This window comes from Meleagris gallopavo, chromosome 8 (genome assembly GCF_905368555.1).
Source record: "Meleagris gallopavo chromosome 8, MGAL_WU_HG_1.1, whole genome shotgun sequence".
Taxonomy (NCBI): Eukaryota; Metazoa; Chordata; class Aves; order Galliformes; family Phasianidae; genus Meleagris; species Meleagris gallopavo.
The window spans coordinates 21,721,626-21,744,785 of record NC_139411.1 but is presented as its reverse complement, the minus strand read 5'-3'; the positions used below and the strand labels follow the sequence as shown (position 1 = coordinate 21,744,785).

At 57.1% G+C, this 23,160-nt stretch overlaps 1 protein-coding gene across 4 annotated transcripts in view; it reads right to left on the bottom strand.

Moving 5' to 3' along the window:
- The window catches only part of SLIT1 (slit guidance ligand 1), a 31,294-nt gene extending 9,696 nt beyond the window's left edge, over positions 1-21,598 (bottom strand). For 2 of the 4 annotated variants that reach the window (XR_014884620.1, XM_085229144.1), the window contains exons 1-14: positions 21,243-21,598; positions 15,619-15,690; positions 15,281-15,352; positions 14,657-14,728; positions 2,365-2,436; positions 2,170-2,241; positions 1,929-2,000; positions 1,650-1,813; positions 1,406-1,553; positions 868-939; positions 680-751; positions 515-586; positions 268-411; positions 3-166 (exon numbers count right to left, since the gene is read on the bottom strand). Coding sequence is in view for 3 of the 4 variants with exons in the window: in XM_085229144.1 (XP_085085270.1) it covers positions 3-166; positions 268-411; positions 515-586; positions 680-751; positions 868-939; positions 1,406-1,553; positions 1,650-1,813; positions 1,929-2,000; positions 2,170-2,241; positions 2,365-2,436; positions 14,657-14,728; positions 15,281-15,352; positions 15,619-15,690; positions 21,243-21,460 (1,486 nt within the window). In the remaining variant the exon portion in view is untranslated. Of the gene's footprint in view, positions 1-2; positions 167-267; positions 412-514; positions 587-679; positions 752-867; positions 940-1,405; positions 1,554-1,649; positions 1,814-1,928; positions 2,001-2,169; positions 2,242-2,364; positions 2,437-14,656; positions 14,729-15,280; positions 15,353-15,618; positions 15,691-16,408; positions 16,474-21,242 lie in introns of those variants that run through there. The other 2 variants (XM_031554588.2, XM_085229145.1) reach the window with 2 other exon arrangements.
- Positions 21,599-23,160: the final 1,562 nt, after the last annotated feature.

Below are 23,160 nucleotides of genomic sequence, written 5' to 3'. Positions count from 1 at the left end.
ACCTGAGCAGCGGAACTTCTTGCTCTTGATCTGCCCGATGCGCTTGTTGGCCAGGCGCCGGGGGCTGGCACAGCGGGCACCGCTGGTCTCAATGGGGTTGGCACGGAGGAAATCCGCCAACCACTTCAGGTTGCAGTCGCAGACAAAGGGGTTTTGAGCCAGGTGCCTGCATCGAGGACAGCGGGTGACTGGTGGCCTGCACCAAGACCTGCTACCACCTCACTGGGATCCCCCAGGATTCCCTCCTGCAGCCACACGGGCACTCACAGGGTCTGGATGGCACGCAGTGAGGTGAAGGTGCCCTTGGCCAGGCTCTGGATCTTGTTGTCATACAGCGAGAGCAGCGAGAGGTTCTGCAAGTCCTGAAAGGCATCTGCCCGCACGCAGTTGATCTTGTTGGCATTGAGGAGCCTGGCAGAGAGGGAAGGAAGTGATGCCAACCCTGTGTCCTTTTACCATGCCATGACCCTCAGCATTAAATGTATCCCCACAGAGTGTCCCACCAGAGCCTTACAGCAGCTGCAGGGCAAAAAGTCCCCCGAAGACGCCCTTGGGGAGGTCGGTGATCTTGTTGCCATACAGCACCCTAGAGAGGAGGGACGGCAACAGAAAGACAGGTGGCAGTGGCATGGGGTAGCACCCAGTAGGTGCCCTGTGTGCCCCTGGTGTGAGCACTCACAGCGAGTTGAGCGAGCGCAGACCCTGGAAGGCATCTGGGGCGATCTCCGAGATCTGGTTGTTGCTCAGGTCTCTGAAACCCAAAGGGAGAAGGTGGGCTGAGCTCCTTGTCCCCAGCCTTATCCTCCTGCTGAGGTACTCATGGCAGCAGGATTTGGGGTTCTGGGGTCAGAAGTGCTGCAAGATTACATCCGACGAAGCTTCTTGTAGGGGGAGAAGGCACCTGGGGGGATGGACTTGATGCCATTGAGCTCCAGGCGTCTGCAAAGAGACAGGGGAGAGGTGAGGCTGGGAGCTGGCTGAGCCCCAGCACCCAATGACAGGCTTGGGGGACTGCAAGACCCTAAACTTGCATTAAATCATCCCAAAAGAGCAGCACCTTTCAACCCAGGGACAACTTGCATCTTGTAGTTGGGGCTTTTTCCATTAGGGAGAGTGATGTGAGGGGAACTGTGGTGGTGGGGGGCACAGCGGGCAGCACTGGGGGCTGGGGCAGCACCTACTGACCCAGCAACATGAGTCTGGGGGTGCTCCGGCTGCCTTGTATCCCGATGGGGGCTTTGTGTTGTAATTGGATTCCCTTAAGGAGATTATTTCTCTATTTACATTTTTAATGCAGCTAAATCCAGGGCTAAAGCTGGGCAGTGTGAGAGCGGGGTGGCTGAGCCCTGGGACGTGTCCCCATGTCCCCCAGCTTGCACTGGGGACTGCAGGGTCCCATACTCACATCTCTGTCATGGTCTCAGGCAGGTTGGCAGGGATGGCCGTCAGCCCCTTGCCCCGACAGTCCACGATGCCGTTGCTGCAGGTGCACATGGCCGGGCAGGAGCCAGAGGACAAGCTGCAGAGCTGTGCGTGCGCTCCATCTGCTTGTCCTGCAGGGACAGAGCCCCTGGGATGAGCCCCAGCTCGTCAGCAGGGGTGGGCTGAATCAATGGGACACTTGGTCTCCAACACCGGGGACCCCTTACCAGAGCAGCTGAACTCATTCTTCTGGATCTCAGCCACGTTGAGGCCGCGGAGCTGTGCCGGGGCCGCGCACTGCGTGAAGAGCCCGATGGTGGGCCGCTGGCGGAGCCACTGTGCCAGCCAGGCCAGGTGGCAATCGCAGAACAGGTGGTTGGAGTGCAGGCGGCTGTGGGCGGCCGGGGCGGTCAGTGCTGTGGGATGGCTCCTGCCCACCACCACCAGCTGCCCTGATTACCCCAACCCCCTCCGGCCCCTCCCGCCCCGACGGGTGCCGCACTCACAACGTCCGCAGTTTGGGCATGTGGTTGAAGCTGGAGACGGGGATGGACGTGATGTTGTTGTTGTTCAGCGTCCTGTGGGAAGGCAGAGGGAGGGAGGTCAGGGTGGGCAGGATGGAAATGGGAGCGTGAGATGGTTCAGGGGGCACTGAACCCGGGAGCAGCAGCACTCAACCACCTCCCCGTGTAAGGTGGTTGGATAAGAGGTGGGGGCTGGGGACTCCAGCCATCCCTGGCCACTTACAGGACTTCCAGCCCCCGCAGGGCCCGGAAAGCCCCATCTTCTATGCAGCTGATCTGGTTCTTGTCCAGTTGCCTGCAGAAGAAAGCAGCAGGAGCATGGCTGGGATGGCACAGGTGCAGAGTCCCCCACATTACCTGCTGCTGAGCCAACCCAAACCCTCCATATCAGCCCGTGTCCATCCCCACTGCCACTCACAGGTTCTTGAGGTCTGTGGCCCCACGGAAAGCTTTCCTGGGGATGGCCTGAATGAAGTTCTCGCTCAGGTCCCTGTGGGAGAAAGAAGCAGGAAGGAAAATGAGCATTGCCTGCAAGACAGAGCACTTCATAGGGCTGCTGTGCCCACAGCAGATCCCAGGGAACTGCAGCCCCACAGCCATGCCTGGGTGATGTGGTTTCACTTGGGGTGGCTGCACGTGCCTGGGGCGGTCCAGCACTGGGATCTCCAGCTCCAACACATGGAGCAGCAGGGCACAGCTCTGGGAAAACTCTCAGTGCTTAAATACCCTGTGTCTGCTATAATTACAGGTCCCTGCTGATTAACTGGTAATTACGCTCAGTGGCTCCAGCAGGCATTCCCATGGAGCCTGCCCCATGCGGTAGAGGGCACAAATAATGGGGTCATTAATTTATCGCTGTCCATTTAATTGCCCACTCTGCTCATTCCTGACATCCCACTGCAGTGGGAATGGGTCAGGACAGTGGGACAGCGTCCATACTCTTATCCATACTCCTAATTCCTTGAGATAACACATCAAGCATTGCCTAGTGTGTGCAAAATACCTGGAAGTCTCCAAGCTGAGGTTTCAACTCAGCCAAAAGCACCACTACTATGGGAAGGGAACCTTTCCAGAGGGAACTATCAGTCTTGCTTGCACCAAACAAAGGAAAGGAGAAGCCAAGGAAAACAGGCTCATTCAGTGCACTGGTGGGATGTTCAGATACCTCACGGCTGTGATCTGGGATTAGATGCACAGCCTCCTTCCCACTGCAATGCATCATTGGAAGGCAACTGCTGGGAGAGCACCTTTGTGGGATGCAGGCTCCAGAGAGTGCATGTGGTACTGGTATCAGTACAGGCACTGGTACTGGTGTGCTGGTACCACCCAGCCTTGGCCCCAGCCTTATTCCCACTCTGAGCTGCATGGGGCCAGGGCTCACCACACAACTGGGCACCCAGAGAGGAAGGCAGCATTGCTCTAAGCCCTTTCTCCCCCCAAATAAGGACTCATGTTCATCTGTGGCTGCTCGAGGAAGGAATCCCCCAGAAAGAAACCCATCTGGGTACCCTCACATGCTCACTTCTGCCTCTCACCCTGCAATCACTGCACTGCACTGCCATGGACGCAGCCTCCTGTCCCTCACCATTTACCAGTCACAGTGTGGCCAAGCAGGGGAAGCTTCCAGCAATGCATTCAGCTCCCCCAGACAAATCTGGCTCATGGTTCCGCACTCACCGTGCCCAGCGGTCCCAGCATGCCCACAGCCTGCAAGCTGCTCACTTACGGCTCAGGAGTCCAGTGCGGCATGGGGGGTTGAGCGCACTTCGCAAGGCCTTCCCCCTTTGCAGCTTTTTGTGACAGGCACCAACGAAGTGCTGCCGCTCAGGTGCCAAAGCCAAGTGGGACAGATGCTGGATGCGAGGCTTTCAGCAATGCCCAGCGCCGGGTTTCACTGCCCGTGCAGTCACACAGCTGACAACAACACGACAAACACATGCTTTGCCTGCGGGATCCTCAGTGCCCAGCGCTAGAACGAGGCACGGCCCCTTCCCTCCTGGTGTTGCATCGCTCCCAGCTATGTTTGCTTTACACTTTGGCACCGAGGAAACAGCAGATGGCACGGCTTCGCCTCTCTCCGTCACACGGCTTGCGGCACCCTCAGCTGTGCCAGTGCCACCGCGCAACACTCCTGCCCAGCGCTCCTAAAGCCTTGAGTTCAGGAGCTCCTCCTGACCCCCAAGCAGCTGGCTCACCCGCAGCCTCTCCAGCCCTTGGCCATGGGGACCACGCGGCTCCCCGCAGTGCTGCGGCGCTGAGCCGGGAGCACGGCGCGGTGCCAGACGCGGTGCCAGGCACTGTGCACAGCTTCCACGGGGCTGGCAGGGGCTCGGCAGCGGGAGCCAACCCCCCGGCGCGCCGCCCTGCCCGACGCTTAGCGGGGCACCCGAGCAAAACTGTTCGACATCACTTCCCAGTGGGGAGCCCACTCAGGCAAACAAACCCCGGCTGCATTAATTTCCACCGCCAGAGCCTGGCGGGCCGGTGGCAGGGAGGCCGGGGGCTATTACCACGCTCCCATTCTCCCTCCTAATCCTGACTTCACACTTTAACCTGATTGAGCCTTGTTTGGAGAGCTGGCTCCCTGCGCGCCGCCAGGGGATTAGGGCTGGACGCAGCGGGGAGGTAATCGCTTCCTAGTGGCGTCGGCTCCCGTGGCCCCCGAGCCCCCCACCGCCTGTCAAGAGTGCTGCAGAGCCTGGCAGCCTCCAGTTTGGGGCTCCCTGTGCCATGGCTCGGTGTGCCAGAGACTCCCCGTGCCATATCCTCACGCTATAGATCCCTGTACTATAGATCTCTGTGCCATAGATCCCTGTGCTGTGGCTCCTCAACTTGGCAGCATCTGTTGGGGTGAGCGAGGTGAATGGTGGAGGGGTCCCCATACCCTACACAGACCTTTCGGGCTGGAAGAGATGCTGCTGCACCCCAGACTGTGGGCGTTGCACTGGATGAGATCTTGTCGGAGAAGGCTGTGAGTTCCCCAGGACACCTGTGAGGGACCATCAGCCACAGGACCATGGCGCTGTGACGCAGCCTGCTGTCCCCACGTGTGCCATTTGTCCTGGGGCACAGGGTCAGACAGCAGGGGCTGCCCCACCAGCACAGCTCATACCACCTCCACCGCCTGACAGATGACAGGAGCAAGTGTGAAGGGACAGAACGAGCCTGCCGCATCGAAGGAGATCAATAGACCCATCAGCACTCGCATCAGCTGCTGACAGCCACGTCCCCCCGGGGGTTCCCCGCCGCAGCCCTGCGGGCACAGGTGAGAAGTGGCTGCACCCAGCGCCAGCACCCCGCAGTGCCAGCATGATGTCAGGCTGCTGGATTTTTAATGGGCCCCGCCAGCCCAGCTGCCAGCAGGACCAAGGGGACAGGGCAGCACTGTCTCTGCCTCAAAGTGCCACCCCCGAGGTCAGCAAGGGTCTGCGCGCTGCCAGCTGCCATCCGCCACCCACTGTGTGCGGGACAGCAGAACTCAAAGCGCTGGTGTTAACAACACAGAAAAGAGATTGTACGGCCTCTGGAAGCATCACCTAGGCACGGCCACCACTCAGCTGGCAGAGACTGTCACCAACCAGGATCCCTCTTCCCATCAGCCTGCCACAGAGGGACCTGCAGAATGCCCCATCGCCATCAGATGCTCATGAGGGATGCAAACGCAGGGTGGTGACCCTGATGCTGACACCCCCTGCCCAGCTGCGGCTCTAACCTCTTTCTGCCCCTCCTGGGGCTGCTCCTATGGAGGTTGAAGGGCGAGCAGCTGGCAGGTACAGGGAGCATCCATCCTCCCATTGGCAGCCGGAGCAGGAGCTTCGTCAGGTGGCTCCAGCCACCGACAATTATGTGCTGAGTAAATCGATGGGATATAATTGGACTATTAAGATCTCATTATCCTCCTGGCTCCCGGTGCCGCAGCCCGCAGTGTATTGGTGAGACCACGACCTGCATGCAAGCAAAGAGGCTGCGTGCTGCCTCGTGAGTCTGGCTGGGCAGAGGGGGTGGGATGCACAGAGCTGTGTGCCCATCGCTGAACCCCAACATGCAACTTGGGCAGCTCCAGGCTGTGCAACTGTCCTGCCAACGGGATAGGAGGATGGCCAGCACCTATATGCAGCTTCCCAGAACTGATGGCATCAGTGGCACCAGGACTTGATGTGGGCACAGGGGGATATAGGGATGCACAATGACCACAGTGTCTGTGCAATCCAGGATTTGCTGAGCGGCTCCTGTGTGGGCTGAGCTGCATATCCAGAGGCACAGGGCCTCAGCTCCACAGGAGGGAGGGTGTTGTGCTAACAGAGGGCCTGGCTGAGGAATAGAGGGGAGGGTGGGCGGGAGGCAGAGGAGGAACAAAACATCTGCCACCCACCCTGGAGCCTCTTCAGAGGGGGAAACAAGTTAAAAGCAGCAGCTCTAATAGCAACACAAGCAAAATAACAAGCTGCACGCCCTGCTTGCCTGTCACCGCCCCTCCCCACGCCGTCCCTTTGTTCCAGCAGCTCCTTATCCATGGAAGGGGAGTGGGCACGCGGCCCGACGCACAGCCAATGCGGCTCCAGGCTGCCCACCGCAACCCCATACACCGTGCTGGGCTGGGCCCTGCTGGGTGCAGGCAGTGTGCCATGCCGGGAGCCGTGCTGGGCACCGGGGAGCATCGCACCCTGCAGCACGCAGCCCTGCAACGCTCCTCCAAGGCGTAAATGAAAAAGCAAACAGCTCTTCTGCCGAGCCCTGTGGGGAGCTGGCTGGGCCTCTCGTTAGCAGCCTTATCCCGGGGTTTGCTGAGCTCAGAGCTAATTGACTCCCAGCCTCGGAGGCTTTTAATTGCTAATAAGTGTGAAGCCAGCCCTGCCAGCCTTCCTGGATTCCTCTGGGGTGTGAATGAAGCTGAATCGAGCAGCCCGAACCAGCCAGGCTGAGCCACCCGGCCAGGCAAGGAGCTGTGCTGCCCAGGGCTCACCCGTGCCAGAGCGGTGCTCCTGCAGTGGCAGCTCCCAGCCCTGCTCCCAGCTCTGGGAAGGGGTGAAGCAAACTCCCCCCACCGTGGTGGCACGGTGCTGCTCTGCACCCCATTTTTTTTTGCCTAAAAACAGTCAAATTCCAACACACGTGGGCTAAAAATACACCCTGGTCTACCAGGGGCTCTGCCCGCTCCTGCGCCTCTTGGATGATTCTACACAACTTAATTACATTCATGGGTATGAAATCACCAGTAAGTAATTAGACAGCCCCGTTCCCACTTAATACGCCAAAAGCTGCCTCCTAATTAAATATTATAGGGATTTAAAAGCATTTCTGACAACATATTAGATATGTAAAATGCTGCAAATTAGCTGGCTCCGCCACTGAAACGCTGCCAGGGAACAATGCGTCTTCACGGCTGGGAAGAAATCTGGGACATCGCTTCATGTAAATTGGGAGAAGGGCCCATTCTTCTGGCACTGCTTCTCAGTGGGGTTTGGCATTGGTGGAGCACAAAGGCTGCAGCCCTCTCCATGGCGTGCAGTGTGAACGTCCCACTGGCAACCTGCACGGGGTGAGCCATCCCTGCTGCAGTCCCTCTGGCTAAAAAGCAGATGGCTTCGGGCTCATCCTCACATACAGCCCCTGCACGTGAGGTTGTTGAGATGGAGCCAATGGCCACGGCATGCTGCTGGGCAATGCAGCCCAGCCCAGCTCATAGCTGCGCTAGTGCAGGGCTCTTCCCCTGAAAGCAATACAGAGATCAGGAGGTTTGTAACAGAAACAGCCGGGAGCAAAGGAGGGGAATGGCACCAGTTGTCTGCAAACTCACAAGGTGTTTGAAATTCACACTTCAAAGTTAATATCCAGTGGCCTGGGCTGCCTTTTCTGCACGTGGAGGCAGGGAGCAGGATTGCTCTTACTGCAAAAGCTGGGTTTTCCCCCAGAAGCATAGCTCAGAGCCAGGCTGGGATGGGGGATGCAAACCAGGCCAGGCTCACTGTGATAATGCCCTCTTGTTAAACCCCTGGGATTCAGTGTCTAAGTGCACCAAAGCTGGGCTTTGGGCTGACACCCTGATAGAAAATCTGCCACAGCGAGATCACCCCAGCCATCTGTAGCCTCTGTGCAGCATCCCAGAGCCTGACATAGGGCAGCAACTGGAGACAAGCCTCCCTCTGCATTTGGGCACCGAGCCCTCTGCTCAGCCCCGGTGCAGAACCCTCTCCAGGGCTGCGGCGCACATCACCCCTTTCCGGGGAGCAGCAGCCTCATCCCCTTGATGCAGGGGCAGACCAGGGATGGGGATGTTGTGCACAACTGGGGAAGCCGTCCCACCTCCCGCTTTGCAGTAAGAAAGAGATGTGCAGCAGCGCTGCCAACAGCCTCTGCCCCTCATTATTTTTTCACTGCAAGAACTATCCTATCTCTTATCAATAATTCACAGGTACAAACGATAATGCTCACTGCCCCGGTCTGGGAGCCACATGCTGCTGGCAAGAGGGATGAGGCCGGGGCGATCGCTATTGTTAATGTGCGCTGTGCGGGGAGGGGGGAGGTGGGGAGGATAAATATTTAACACCACGTCTCTGAGCAAACATCCATGAGGGCTGAACACGGGTTGTACACAGGGCTGCTCCCTGTTTGCATGCTTAAAGCTATCAGAGCGGGAGGACCCCCCCTCCAGTGCTCAGCTTTGAGAGGGCAGCTGGAATAGGGCCCTTTCCTGCCCATTCCCTCATGCAGAGCACAAAGACGAGGCTGTTACCTCAGCCAGGAGCACCCCCAGCTCCCCGCAGGGGCTGTACCTCGGGCCCTACCTTGGTGCTGCTGGGTGGCCCCGCTGTGCGGCAGCGTCACAAAAGGGACACAAAGAGCCACACACCGCTTCCTCTCCCGGCCTTTCTTTTTGCCGTGTCGAGGGGCAGCTTGGAGTGTAATTCCCCGGGGTGGGAAGGGAGAATAAGTGTCTTTGTTGAAGAGGCTGGAGGGGGAAAAAAGAAAAAACACCCACCAAAAAACCAACAAAACCAGCACAAAACCCAAACCTTACGGATGGGAACACAAAGATCCCCAGAGCGTGCAGAGGAATTCCTGCAGGCAGAGGGCCGGGGAGCAGCGGGCTGCAAGGGACATTGCGTCCACCTCCTGCCCTCTGAGCACTCAGTGGTGAACAGCTCTCCTTGGTGCAAGAGCCAAATGTATGCCTACTCTGAATTTGTCTGCTTTCAGCCTCCAGCTACTGAGCAATTTTATGCTTCTCTTTACATTCCCATTGGTTTTTTTTTTTTTTTTTTTTGCTTGGTTTTTTTTTTGTTTTTAAAGAGAATTAATGACACATTTACAGTCAGGTTTCTCCCCACACAGGTATGCAGGGACAGTGATGAAATCCCTCCTAGCCTTCTCCCACAAGCACTAAATAGGTCGAACACTGCAATTCCTCTCACTTGGAGGCAGCTTTTCCAGACTCCCAGCAATCACTGTCTCATTTCCCAGCATCTCAGAACCCCGGGCCCTAAAGCAGAAGCACCGCTCCCACCGGTCCCACGCAGCGACCCCCCCCTCCCGCTCTGCCCACCCATCTCCCCTAACCCCACATCCTACAGCAGGCTGTGTTGCTGCTAAGTCATTTTCAGCATCCCCAGGCGCTGCTCCCCGCCTTGGAGCCCTGACCTACATTTCTCCCAGCTGTGTGACCTCGCGTGCGGCTGACGCCAGTGCGGGTGTTAGAGTGGAGCTGCGCGCTCCCGTTCATCCTGTAGGATGGGCGCTGTGCCGCACCACCAGCCCCAGTCCTTTCCCCTATCAGTCCAAACCTGTGGTTTCTTCTCCAGCAATGTTGCTTGCACAGCTCTCACCATACACTGGAAAAGCAAGGGGCAGCCAGAGGGTTGGCCAGAGCCAAAATTGTCCCCAAGGGTGGGGAACCCAATGGGGCAAGAGCAGAGCCCAGCCGTGATTTCTCTCAAAGCCACCGGTGAATCACACTGTCAGAGATGCTATGCTGATTTTGCAGAATATTAATGTTTTCATTGCCATATCCTTCAGGCAAGAGGAAAATGACTTGCAGAAGTCTCAGTATATCATGTCAGCGCCGTCGCTACTTATCAACCCAATTTGTCAGCTCGTCACAAAAAAAAAAAAAAAAAAAAAAAAAAGATATCTGGTTTGTTTGACGAGAGCAATTTTCCATGTGGATTGGCATTAATTATCCTTTAATTCCTCCCTGATTGCCATCCGTGTCACTGCCGGCGCTGGGACCAGCAGTGCTGCACTCACTCCAGTGCAGGACCTGCTGCTCTCTAGGCAAAGAGTGGGGTCTGTGCATCCCTATGGGGTCCTGTTGGGTTGGGGACCTGCCTGCCCTGACAGACCCTTTCTTCTCAGGACTGGGAGCCTCTTGGAGAAGCCAAGCTTTGCTTTCTCTCCGGTTAACCCCCGGCTGGGGTTGGATTGTGAGGCTGTTTCTCAGTCCGGGATGCCCATCTGGAAGCCATTAGGCACCTTTAATCCTCCTCATCCATTCTGGTGCTGTCTGAGCTTCCCCCAACCCAACGCACACAAACGCTGCCATTCAAGCAGTTAATTTAAACAAATTCTGCCCAGCCGCCACCTCGAGCAGCAATGAAAAAGCCGAACAGGGCAACTCAAAGCCAAGGGGGAAGAATGAGAAAAAAATAATAATGAAAGAACGAAAGAAAAGAAAGAAAACCCACTCAGATACCCAGAAAGACCAGCTGCATCCTCCCGTCCCAGCCAGTCCTCCCCTCTTGCAGGCAATCAGATAGCATGCAGGCTGTGTAATTGGATGGCAAAGGATAGAGAGAGACATCTTAAAGCTCGGGTCTAATCTTATTAACACCCGGCTGCGGGGATGCTGTGAAATTGCGGGATGCAGGAATGAGCAACACACTGCTGTGCCTGTGGGGAAGAGAGCAAGCGAGGCGGAGCGGGATGAGGAAATGCCTCTGGTCTGAGAGCGTGTGATGGAAATGCCACCAAGCGTTGGGAATATGGCTTTTCCGTATTTATCCTATATGCAAAAGCCACTGCCGCAGACCAGCACGTACCCAGCACATCCATGCTTTTTGCTAGGTACGTGCTGGTCTGCGGCAAATCTGGACCTTGAGCCACCCCAAAAATACCCCAAGTGGGTCCCGCAACTGGGTCAGCCCCCCAACCCACATCCCCAGGACCCTGTTGCCCAGGCAACCCACAATAGCGCCAGCCCCTGGGAAAAGCCCAGGACGTGGCTGGGGGGGGGGGGGGGGGAGGCTTGGGGGGAGATGCCCACCCACCTGTGGGGCTGAGGGCTGGACAAAAGCCCCTTTGATTGCCGCAGCCCCTATTGCTGTGCATGGAGATGAAAGGGATGTGGGTTCCAAACTGGCATTGGATGGGTCTGGGGGCTGAGAGAGGTTTTTGGGGGGCTGTAGAGAGCATCACTTCCCAAACACTCAAGGGACAGCCAAGCTCCTCTCACCTGGAGAAAACATCCCACCTCCAGCCCAGGGATCTTAATGACTCTTCTCTGAGCAGATCCACCCCAAACTCCTTCTCCCAGCAGCACAAGCGGGGGGAGGTGGTGGTGGTGGGAGGGGGAGATGAGGAGCACATTGCATGCCCCTACTGCCGTTTCCTGGTTTATGGACAAGATGACAGCGAGACATCTTCAGTTACAAACAGCTCCCTCGGGAGCAGTAAAAATTTATCCAGCTTTTCCTGTCCTGAAGGGAAATGCACACAAACGGGGACCACTGCCTCAGGGAAGTGCAGAAACCTGGGGGAGGGGGTGGGTATGACCCTGTAATCCTCAGCTCTTATGGGGGACTACGGCTGTCGATATCCGGCTGGTTAAGTGAGGATAAGCCTGGGATGATCATTCATTTAGCACAGCCAAGGAGCTGGCCCGCACCTCCCCAAACCCACCCCCATCCACAGCACATCACCAACCGCATCTGCGGGATATGCGTGCCGGGGCACTGAGTTACCATCTCCTTTAAAACCACCGCACAATGCTCCTTTCTCCCACGTCCTGGAAATCAAACTACCGAAGGATAAGTCCGCTCATAATACTTTAAAAATGCTTTGAGCCTTCCTACGAACAGAGCCATTAAAGCAGGAGGAAGGAAATGCCTTTATTCTGCCACCAAAACTCACAGACAAAGGGATCTGCTCCTGTGAACGCTTTTTAACTCTTTCAGAGGAACAAAGGTGGCACGGGGCACAGTGCAGGCAGCGAGGGCTGCAAAGTGCAGTGCTCCCGTGGTTAGCATCCAGCACTGGGAAGATGGGTCTTTGCTGTCTGCTTGTTTGCCTTGCAGGACGTAAATTCCCATTTGCTGGGGCAGGGAGGTGAGCAGGGCTGCCCTGCATGGGACAATACACAGAGGGGCCCTCTTGCTTCAGCTCCTTTGCTTTAATAGCGTTGGGAAAGTTAAATCTGAGATGTGCACCAGTGCTGAGAGGCGGTGGGGCAGATCTGAGGGGTGAGCACGGTGCTGGGATGAGGGTGGGAAGCGCCGGGGCACTACAGCAGCCCCTTGCCGCCCGCCTGGCAGCATCCCCACGAGGTCACCTCCCCACCTATTAGTGGCACATTTGTTTCCCCGCGTTTCCTTAGAGCTGTCACGAGCCACACTGACTCTTTGTTCCCGGGGGTTGCGGCGGGGCCTCTTTTCCCCCTCCCCAGCTGGCTGGGGGGGTCCCGCCTCGCACAGACCCTGCAGCCCCCCCCAGCCGTTCCCCTCCTGATTGGTATTCGGGGGGATGCGTACCAGCCCGGCCCCCCCAGCCTCGCTCTGTCCCCGACAGAAGGGTCTTTGTCGGGGAGCGCAGGGGGATCCGGCACCCAGAGCGGCTGTACTGCACAGCATCCCCTGCACCCAGACGTGAGCATCAGGGCACACCACCTCACCCCAGTGTTTCTCCATCTCTCTCACCCGGGGTTTCTGAGGAGCGGTCACTGCTGCAGTCTCACGAGCAACGCCTCCCACGCGCAGCCAGCCCCATCCAAGCAGGGCCCGCTTTGTTATCCCTTCCTCCGACAGCTCCTTTTTCACTTGTCACCCTGTTTTGCTACTATGCAGCTCACAGCTTCCTCCTGCGCGGTCGTGGTCGCCTTCTGAAGGAGGCAATTTGCATTTTCTCAAGTTATTTATCATCGCCCGATTTTTTCTCTGCCTGCCTTAGTAGGGGCAATTTGGGCTGTTTTGGGGCCAGACACAGAGATGGCAGTGAGGAACTGCCCCATAGCTCACTGCAATGCCCTCTCCTCTATCAGAGTACCCAGCTGCAGAGGTCACCTTCTTGCCTGGGTGATTTTCCTCGGTGGAAGCAAAGATGCATGTTTTATCAGCTCGCCACTTTGCGGGAGACGCACCCCCCAGCCCGCCGCGCTTTGTTCTTCCGTCCGGCGCTGACAGTTTAATTAAACCCGGTTTGAGATGGGGTCGCCTGGGTCAGGCGCTCTCCAGCAAAATCTCAGATCAGCGCCATTTCCAGCCAGAGGCGCTGCTTAATGAGCTGTCCGCTCGTTAGGGCGGGTAGGGATAAGGGAGGCCACGCAGTGTCCCTTGCCACCATGGGTCCAGCACAGCCCTTTTGCTGCCACTTCTCCTGGAACCACCCTAGGGGCACCAGGGCAGGATCCAGCCCCACACGCAGCGCTCCGCATCCAAACCCCCAACCCACTCGTTATCTTGATGCACAAATACTTTCTATAGCCAGATCTGAGCAACTCATTGCAGCTCATGTGGAGCTGGGAGACCACAAAGCGCCACCAAACTGGATTCAGTTTAGACGCTGTGATTCAAGAGGTGGAATAAACCTCCCTTCATCCTGACCTGAGCAAGGTTCTTCTCTCTGTGCCTGCAAGAGTTCCCCATGGCCATTGTATGGCCAGGGGCAGGGAGGGAGCTGTGGGGCCACCTCAGATCCATTTCATAAGGTCAATAAGCACAGAGCCTGGCAGAGAGGCTCCGATTTCAACTCAAGCAGAGCCGATTTCAATTTACCTTGAATCCATTCCCCACTGACTCATACCCCCACAGCCCAAGCCGTGCTTGCTGCAGTTTCAGAGTGTCCTTATGACCTCTGGCATCACCGCAGCAGCGTGGTTTCACATCTCACCTCCTGCTAAGGCAGCGTGACGGGGCGTCTAGACAAGCTCTGCACTGAGCACCCCTTCCCTGCCGTCCCCAGCACAGTCCTGGGTCACAAAGCCACCAGGAGAGCCAGCATCAGGTTCCCTAGTGCTTCCGGGACCCATTACCACCTATTGCTGGGGGCTGCAGAACTCAATGTATACGTTAATGTTTTGCAGTGTTTTTGTTGCACAACGGGCGGCTGGAGGATGGGCCGTTGCTGGCGCCGTGCTACGGCACAGCTGAGCTCAACAAATGCCATTTGATAATTAATTGAACGCCTGTGCTATCAGCTGCCATTACCTAGGCCCATCGCTGGCTCTCAGCCACCATTTCACACATCCCACGCTGGCAAACCCACACGGCAGTTTAACCCTTCATTAAACACAGGCACCAACTCCTGACACCAGTCACAGCCAGCATTGCCCCCGGGCACAGCCACATCCTGGCAGCATGGGGACCAGAGATGTGGAGCATCCATCCACGCTCAGCATCCAGCCGAGCCACCACAAGTTTAGGACAGGGCAAAAATAATCACCAACCACAGCCCCAGGGGCTGCCCCTCCTGCCCCACACACCCCTCGCAGGGGAGGTACTCACAGCCTGGACAGAGCCTGGTTGTGCTGGAAGAGGAGCTCCGGCAGGGTGTGTAGCTGGTTGCGGTTTAGCCGTCTGTAGGAAGGAGGAAAGGTTCATGGTAAGGGGGGAGAGCAGCCAGTCTCACCCAGGATACATCTTTGGGTTGCTCCTGCTCCCAGGTGATGAGAGCCAACTGGGCATTAATAGATTTACTCACAATATTGCAATTATATGCAGACAGGACTCCAAGCTGTTAAATGCTGATTGCTGTTTAACTGCGCCGTTAACCTGCTGCTCACTCAGCTCCTAATATTTGCTTGAGCAGCCTTGATGGGGTTTAAGCTGCTGAGCTATTTTATTGAATGCTGAACTGTAGCTTACAGCTCCCTGGTTCACATGCAGGACACAGCTGATAACAATGGTAGTGCTTTGTGTTTAACCTGCCCCTCACCTCAAAGGCATCAGAAAGGGGCTTTAAGATCTATAGAAACAGCAATAGATTTGCTACCCATACTGCTACGCATCAGCAACGCTGTTTGAAGTCAAGCAGCACAGATGTGCTGCGGGTTAAGGCAAAAGGTAAAGGATGTTTGCAATGAGCAGAACAGGCTGCCCCATGCCACCCGCCCGCATACCACCACTCACAGCCGCTCCAGCTCCTTCATGTCATCAAACGCCCCACGTTCCACCACACTGATCTGGTTTTCCATCAGCTGCCTGCAGAGGGACATAGAGAAAAGGGGTTGGATTTTGGAATAGTGGTCCCCAACCCAACCCAGCCTAACCACTCCCAACCCAACTCAATTCAACCCAACACATTCCAGCTCATCCTATTCGAATCCAGACTCTTTCTCCCTGCTGGAAGCCCACCATGCCCCAGCCCAAAGCTGATGCCAACCAGCAGGCACCCCCTGAAGGACTCAGCCCCATCCCTGTCCCCCCTGGGTGCCTCAGGCTGAGCACACTTCCTGCTGGGAACTCACAGGACACGGAGCTGCTTCAGTCCGGAGAAGTCATTCTTGTGGATACGTGTGATGTTGTTGCCATTGAGCTCCCTGGGAAGAGAAGAGGCAGAGGTCAGCATGGAAACACTCAAGAGCTATGCAGTTATCTGGAAATTCCCCAGAAAAGAATAGGCAAGGGCCAAAGGACAGCAGTGACCACTGCATCTTTCATTGGGAATGGTGGCTGGCCCTGGAGAGGACACAGCCCAGAGTCCCTGGCCAGCAGTGCGCAAGTTGGCATTGCTCAGGGACCACAGAGCAGCAAGGGGTGCCTTGCTCCCCCAGCATGCCTGTGCCAGTGCTGATGTCCCCCAGGACAAGCATTCTGCAGCCATCATAAATGCATTGTGCAGCCCAGCGAGGCCAGCAGCCCCTGCCTGGATGTAAACTGCCCCATAGGGCAATGCAGCAAATGCCTGGCAGGCTCATCCTGAATTCATGGAGCCACTAAGAGAGGGCAGGAGCAATGAGAAAACCAACAGCTGCCCCCAAGAAAAGTAGGATGGCTCCAGGCACACAGCTGCAAGTCACCCACAGGCATTAGGATGGGTTCAGTGCTCAGCCATCTCACGCCACTGAAGCAACTGCCAGGAGAATAAGTCACACCCCAAGGACATCTGCCAGCCTAGTCAGCCCCTATGTCCCCCCTCTTGGTGGAAATAAGGAAGAAAGGCTTTTGCATGATTGGTCCCCAACCCATCTCAACTCAATCTATTCCAACTCATCCCATCCCAACCCATTCCATCTCAACCTCTTTCTCTATCCCGACCTGACGCCTGCCTCCACCAGTTCCACAGCCATGTGAGGAGCCGGGGTCATTGCGGGGATGGCCCCAGAGGCAGCGAGCAGCGTGTAGGGCTGCCCGGTACAGCCTGCGCAGCCGCGCACCCCGGGGTGCTACCATTGTCCTGCTGAAACGGCTGATAATGGCTAATGAGTTCCAGCTCGGCGTTATAGCCTCATAATTACACAGCTATTCAGCGACTGAGATTGCCGGGCTCCTGCCATTATCCAGCCGTGTGTGCCTGTGTTGGGAAGGAGGCGGGAGGGGGGGGTACGTTACTAGGACACAGATGAATGCAAGCGGGGAATGAATAGAGGCTCCCCAGCCCCAGCGATTAAACCGAAACCCATGCTCGGGCTCCACAGCCCCCCGGCTCGCTCTACCCGGCACCGGGCTGCGGTAAATGATGATCCTCACAGCAATTTGGGAACAAACAGTAGGTAAAGCTTACTTGTAAGGACGCCGAGGCAACCCCGCTATTTAACTTCGTGCCATTTTCCCCCCTCGGTTCCTCCCGCAGATAAATCACAGCCTGCCCTGCCCAGCGCACCGGCTCCCCGCGGTCCGGCTGCACGCTGTGTCGCCGTGCTTCCCTCCCCACGGTGTCTGGGGATCGCTTGGCAGCACTTCTGGGAAAGTCGTTTTCATTGCAACCTTGAAGTTTCAGAACCCCCTTCCATTTCTCCCCAGGAAGAGGAAAGTCATTACAGCAAGTGATCCCCTCGCGACGGCGCTGGCGGATCATCCCGCTCCCAGATGGGATGTCGGCGCTGCGCAGGGCTCATTGCTGGATTTGCATAGTCTGGGTTTATATTTGGTTACTATCTTTGGATGGCTTATTTCACTCCCGAGGGCTCTGCTGTGTCTTTTCTCCTTGCAGCGCCTGAGCTACGCCAACTCCGCTACAAACTCAGAGAGTACAAATGCTGAGCAGTAATTCTTTAAATACAGCCAACGTGAGCAATATTTCCCCCGGTGCTGATTTATTGGGGAGTCACAGTGCTGGAGGCAGCGCAGCATATTTGTGCCCTGCTGCGAAGAGGGGGCAGAGCTCCAGCACACTCACATCTCTCTCAGCCTGGTGTCATCTGCAAACGCCATAAGCAGCTCTCTTCCCTTTAATGGGGACGCCGAGGAGAACGAGACCCCGGACTGACCCCTGTGCTCAGCACTGAGGGACAGAACAGCTGCAATCTTTCATCTTACACTTTTATTGCATTTTTCAAGAATTTCTGAGATTTCAGCTGGCTGCTTGAATGCCACCGGGCCACAGTGCAGGCTGTGAGCTGCAGAGCCCTCCACAGCCCTGGGGAAGCAAATCCTCCCAGTGCCAGCACAGAGGGATCCTCACTGCATGGATGCCCCATGGAGCAGGGCTCTGCGCTGTCTGGGCTCATTTCAGAACAATTGCTCTTTGGTGAAGAAGAAACCAAGCCCACAGCGCCAGCCCCCAGAGCATGAGGCACTCTGTAAGCTTTTATGAGGTACTAACCCAGGTTAGCATCGCGATAAATTTTTAAGCGCTACAAACAGCATTGATTGTGCCACCAGCGCCGAGGAACGGGAAGGCTTTCTGCTCTCCCTAAGCTCTCTCTGGGGTTTTCACGCCAGAGCCATTATCTGCCGGCAGTCAGATGCGCAGCGTTGTGGTGCATCTTCTCCAACCACTCTCTGTCCTACAAGGTGCAACCCTGCCAACACCTTGCTTTGCTCAGCCCTCCCAGCATGGAGACGGCAGGACGCAGCACCCCACTGCTGGGATGTGGGATGGGGATGCTGATGCCCAGCCCTCAGCTCGAGGTCTCCCATGGCATCTCACGCTGGGGCTGGGGCTTCCCCCCACTGCAAACTGTATGGGGGAATGTGGGGTATCCCCCACCTCCGCAGCTCTGTGTGCTCACTTCTCTCCCACTCGCTGTGCCAAGCGCTGCTCCTTGGCTGCATCGCTTGAAAAATTCATCTTCACTTTTTTCTGATCTTCCTCCTCCTAGCAGCCTCTCTCCCCCATAGGATGCTTGCCTCTGCTATTTTGAGAGGCGAGTGCATCCGAAATGCACGCCAGGAAGGCAGGCGCTCAGTAGAGCCTTGGAGCCTGGATGCCCCAACTCCCCCCCGCAGGCTGCACTCCCCTCAAGCATCCTCATTTTATAGCTCACACAAACTGCCCCATGCTTCTACCAGACGAAAATTCATTAAAAAACATCGTCAGAGGAAACAATGAAATAAGGGAGCATGAAACTCAAGGCAAATGCATGCAGCGTAATGAGCCTGGCTGCGCAGTGTGCACAGCTGTGAGCATGGGGTGCTTCCTGCACCGCTGCCACCAACGCTCCAGGGCTACAGCAGTGGCATTTGCAAGCACACGCAAGGGGCCGGCAATTAAGCCGGGAGAAGCTCCCCTTCCTCACGCAGAGCAGCAGAATGCATCACTCCAGAGGAGCGAAGTGGCAGCACGTTTAAGGCAAAAATATCTATTTTAAAGGATGCTATAAAACAGGAGCGGAGAAGGGTTTATTGGGAAGCAATTGCTGTGCGAGGTGAGAAGTGGTCACCAGAGGCCAATCCAACGGACTTTATTGCCTGTTACCCGTGACTTCTCCCAGCCAGGGGACAATAGATCCTCCGCTATCAGCCTCAGCTCCATCAATACAAACACGACATAGTTTTTTAAACTAATATTTTTCCAGCATGCAATTCCACAGAGAGCGAGAACACACCGTTACCATGGCAATATATAGACAGCATCTGCCTTGGACGTAGCTGAAGGGAGAAATTGGAATAGAATTGCAAATTTCTTCTGTCCAGGAAGGCTCCTAAGGAAGCACAGCTCTGGGCTGGCAGCGATGGGGTGCTGTGGGGTGCACAGTGGGGCTTGGCCCATCGGAGAGGAGGAAAATGGGCAAGAGGGGCAATGCTCTGCCATCAGCTGAAAACTTCCAAAGAAGCAGCAACTGCAAGGCAATCAGGCTCAATTCAGCCCTCATTAGCAAACAGCCGTGCTGGAAGCAGCCATTTGATGGCAGTGAATTTGCAGCGATTCTGCTGCCACAGGGAGAATTACCTAACAGAATTACCTGCTCTTTGGAGATGCTTCCAGAGAAAGCCACCAAAGGGAGCGATACAGAAGCGATGAGCTCAGACCTCACCCCGGGTGCTGCTGCCCCAACCCCATAACAGCAGGACCCAAAACCACGCAGGGGGCACTGCAGGACACCTGGGAGAAAGCCTGCTGCCTGCAGACGCCGTGCCAGATGCATGGTGCAACAGGCAGGCAGCCTGGCAGCGGGGACAGCCTCCTCCTGCTGCATAGCCTGGGGGTACGAGGTTGCAGCTTCTTTCTGGGGAATCTGAATGGCTGCCGAGCTGCACCACCACAAACACACTGCTCAGAGGTGGGACCTGCTCTGCACAGACACCTTGAGCACTTGCGAGGGCGTGCAATAATGCTGCGAGTAGTTTCCTGGCAAACAACACCCATGTGAGAGCAACACGTCTGCCTCAGCCCAGCCACCAGATCTGACAGCGGCGGCTGCATGAGAACACAGAAACCCCACGTCACTCCACAGGGATGGGCAGGGTGCCCAGCGGGTCATCAGACATGAGCAGGACCAAGGGGAGATGTGCCCGTGGGGTGGCAGTGAGACGCCCCAGGGTCACAGCCCACCCATCCCCTGCATCAGAGTGATGCTGAGCACAGCAAAGTGCAGAGCAGCTGCTACAGAGCCCACCGTGCTCCCCAAGGAATGGATAAAGCTGGTGCAAGAGTGGCTGTGCCCAAGCCGTGCTCCATCCTTGGGCTTCCCAGAGCTCACAAACCAGCTCTATAGGATAGCAGCTCATGGTCACAGGGTAATAATCACTTGGAGGAGGATAATTATGGCAGGAGAAGAGAAAACCCCATGAAAGCAATGCCCCACAGAGCTCCTGGCACTGGGTGCAGCCCGGGCGGCTGCCAGACTGCTTGCACACAGTCCCTGCCTGCCAGCCTCAGCCGTATGCACAGAGCTCGTTCACAGCCCAGTGTGCAGCAGAGCACAGCACTGGGGCAGGAGGAGTAGTGTGTGGCTGCCCAGGGCCACAGTTCATGGTGCATACTGCCAGGGGGCAGGGGGGGCACTCACTGCCCCCAGGCAGAGCAGAGAGGCTGGGAACAGCCCCGCTGGGAGCGGGGCTACCCGTACATCAGGAACCTCTATGGCTACACCGTGACGACGGTCCACAGGAGAAAAGTTCTCCCTACGGGGGCCCACTACAGACATCTGAGGACCCCCCAGCGTTTATGGGAGGCGGGCACAGCAGGGAGATGCTGATGCAGGGGGCTGGTAGGGTTGGAGGCTGCTCACACTGCGGGACACAGCACAGGGACGGGACCCGATCCCCGGCACCACACATATCACTTCCAGGAGGGATTCCCAGGGACAAAGGGGTGCAAAGGAGCTCAGGGTGGTGAGGACCCACAAGCAGCCCCTCCAGCCGCATGGGTGCCCAGGGACAGGTCACAGCACACATCTCTATAAGCACGGGCACCGGTGCAAACATCCCTTGAAGCAAGCAAGCCCCTGGGCGCTGTTCTGACCCTTCCAGCTCCACGCATTACACACGCAGACACACGCGGGACCCCTCGCACATCCCTCCCACAGCCAGCTGCACGCGCACCGTGCCCCGCTGGGCGCTAGGCACGCACAGATCCCTTCTCGCCGCCACGGACGGGACGCTGCGGGCGCACTCCCTCCGCGCGCGTTCCCTCGGACGCCCGCTCGCAGCCCCCCGACGGGCTCCCTCCGCCGCGCCCCGCACAAAGGAGCCCCGCGGTACTCACAGGCGCTCGGTGCCGCGGGGGATGCTCTTGGGCACGGCTCTCAGGGCCGTACCGTGGCAATCCACCGTGGTGCCGCTGCAGGCGCAGAGCGGCGGGCAGGCTGCGGCGCGGCCCCGGCACAGCGCGGCGAACGCCAGGAGCCAGGCGGCGGCCCGCAGCCCCGCCGGGACCCCCGCTGCCCCTCCAGGGGTCGGGGCCGCGCCGGGCGGCACAGCCATGGCAGCGGGCAGCTAAGCGGAGGGAGCGCTGCGCATCACCGGGAGCGCGGCTCGGTTTGGCGCGGCACAGCCCCGTCGAAGCGCTCCCGCACTCCTCACTGCCGCCCCATCCCGCAGCCCAGGCACAACCTCCGCGCTGGCTCCTCCCTCCCTCCTCCCTGCCCGCCCCACCGAGGCCCCCCCACCCGTTGCCGCCGCCCCTCACCGCGCCCCCGGCACGGTAGCGGGAACCGTCGGGGTTCCGTGCCGCGCTAACCACGCGGCTCCCCTCGGAACGCTCGGGGTGGGCAGAGGACGGGGAATGAGCGGTAGGACGCGGCAGCCGCATCCTCTCCTTGGAGGGTACCAAAAGCTCCTGCGTCCGCGCGTGCTCCAGGCACCGTTGGACCATTTCCCACCGCTCCCCCGAGTTTCATCCCCAGATGAGACGGGAGAGATGCCGGGTCCGCTCGCAGGGAACCCGCAGCCATGCTCGAGAATGCAGCTCAGCTCTGTCCTTTGCCCCATCCACAAATGACAAATCTTATAGTCCTGGCTGAGCTGCTGTCCATGTCCTTTTCCATTCCAAGGGAATATCTCAAGAAGTAAAGCAACAAAAAAAGCCTTTGTGACCAATCCACCAAAAAGGTAAAACATACCTGTTTCAATGCAAAAACAAAACAAAACAAAACAAAACAAAACAAAACAAACATGAAGCCAAGAAATCTTCTGATCTTGGCCCCAAACTGTTGGCATTTCAGAAATGAGAATGTTGCATCATTCAGCAACACCTTCCCCAAGGTCCACAGGTGAGAAGCAGGAGAGTGTAACTGGGAGGTCTGTGTTAACAACGGCACCTGCAAAACCTCCCAGCTCTCTCCCCCACCCTCCAGCTGTAGGGAAACCTGCAGGCATTTTGTAACAGCAGGCAGAGCCCTGGCTGCTGAAGCAACTGCTGCTTTCCTTGGAGGAGGAAATGCAGCGATGACAGCAGGTCCTGAGGCCAGGAGTGCATCTAAATCAGTGCTACCCCATACAGCATGGACCAAACCAATGGTCCTTAAACAGAAGGAGTGAAAGGTATGCTCAGGGTCTCTCGCTGAGCAAGAGCCACCTTGCACACACGGGACTGCACCGGCTTGGCGCAGACTGGCAACTCTTTCCCATCCCAAATGTTGGCTCCCATCATCTGTCTGCATTTTTGTGACATCTCCTTCCTCTGGCCCCAATCCCAGGAGGAAGCTGCGGCTGAGTCGCATGAAAGGGATTTGTTCCCTGTTGCTACACAGCAGCCCTGACAGCGAGGAAGATGAGCAGCTTCCCAGGGGCTGGGAGTTGACCTTGTGCTGGCACGGCATCAGCAGGGCTCCCTTGGGGACATTGGTGGCAATGACACTGCAGAGCACCCAGAGGGAACCAAGTTGCCGTGCTGAAGAGTTCAGCTGAATTTCTGAGTGAAGGTTATTTCCCAGCAGCTCCATGTTCCCCAAAGCCACAACCAAAATGGGATGGCTGAGGATATGGGATGAGATCTTTCAGAAGTGCCACATGGCGTGATGTTGGCTTTGGAGAGCAACATCTGCATGGGAAAGGCCCTGGGTGCCACTGAATATGGATGAGGAGCTGGGAGGTAAAGAAACCTCAAACTTTCCTTTATCAGGGAAGGCCTGGTCCTGCCGTCTGCCGCTGGGATCTGGGCCAAACTGCTTGATAGAGAGAGA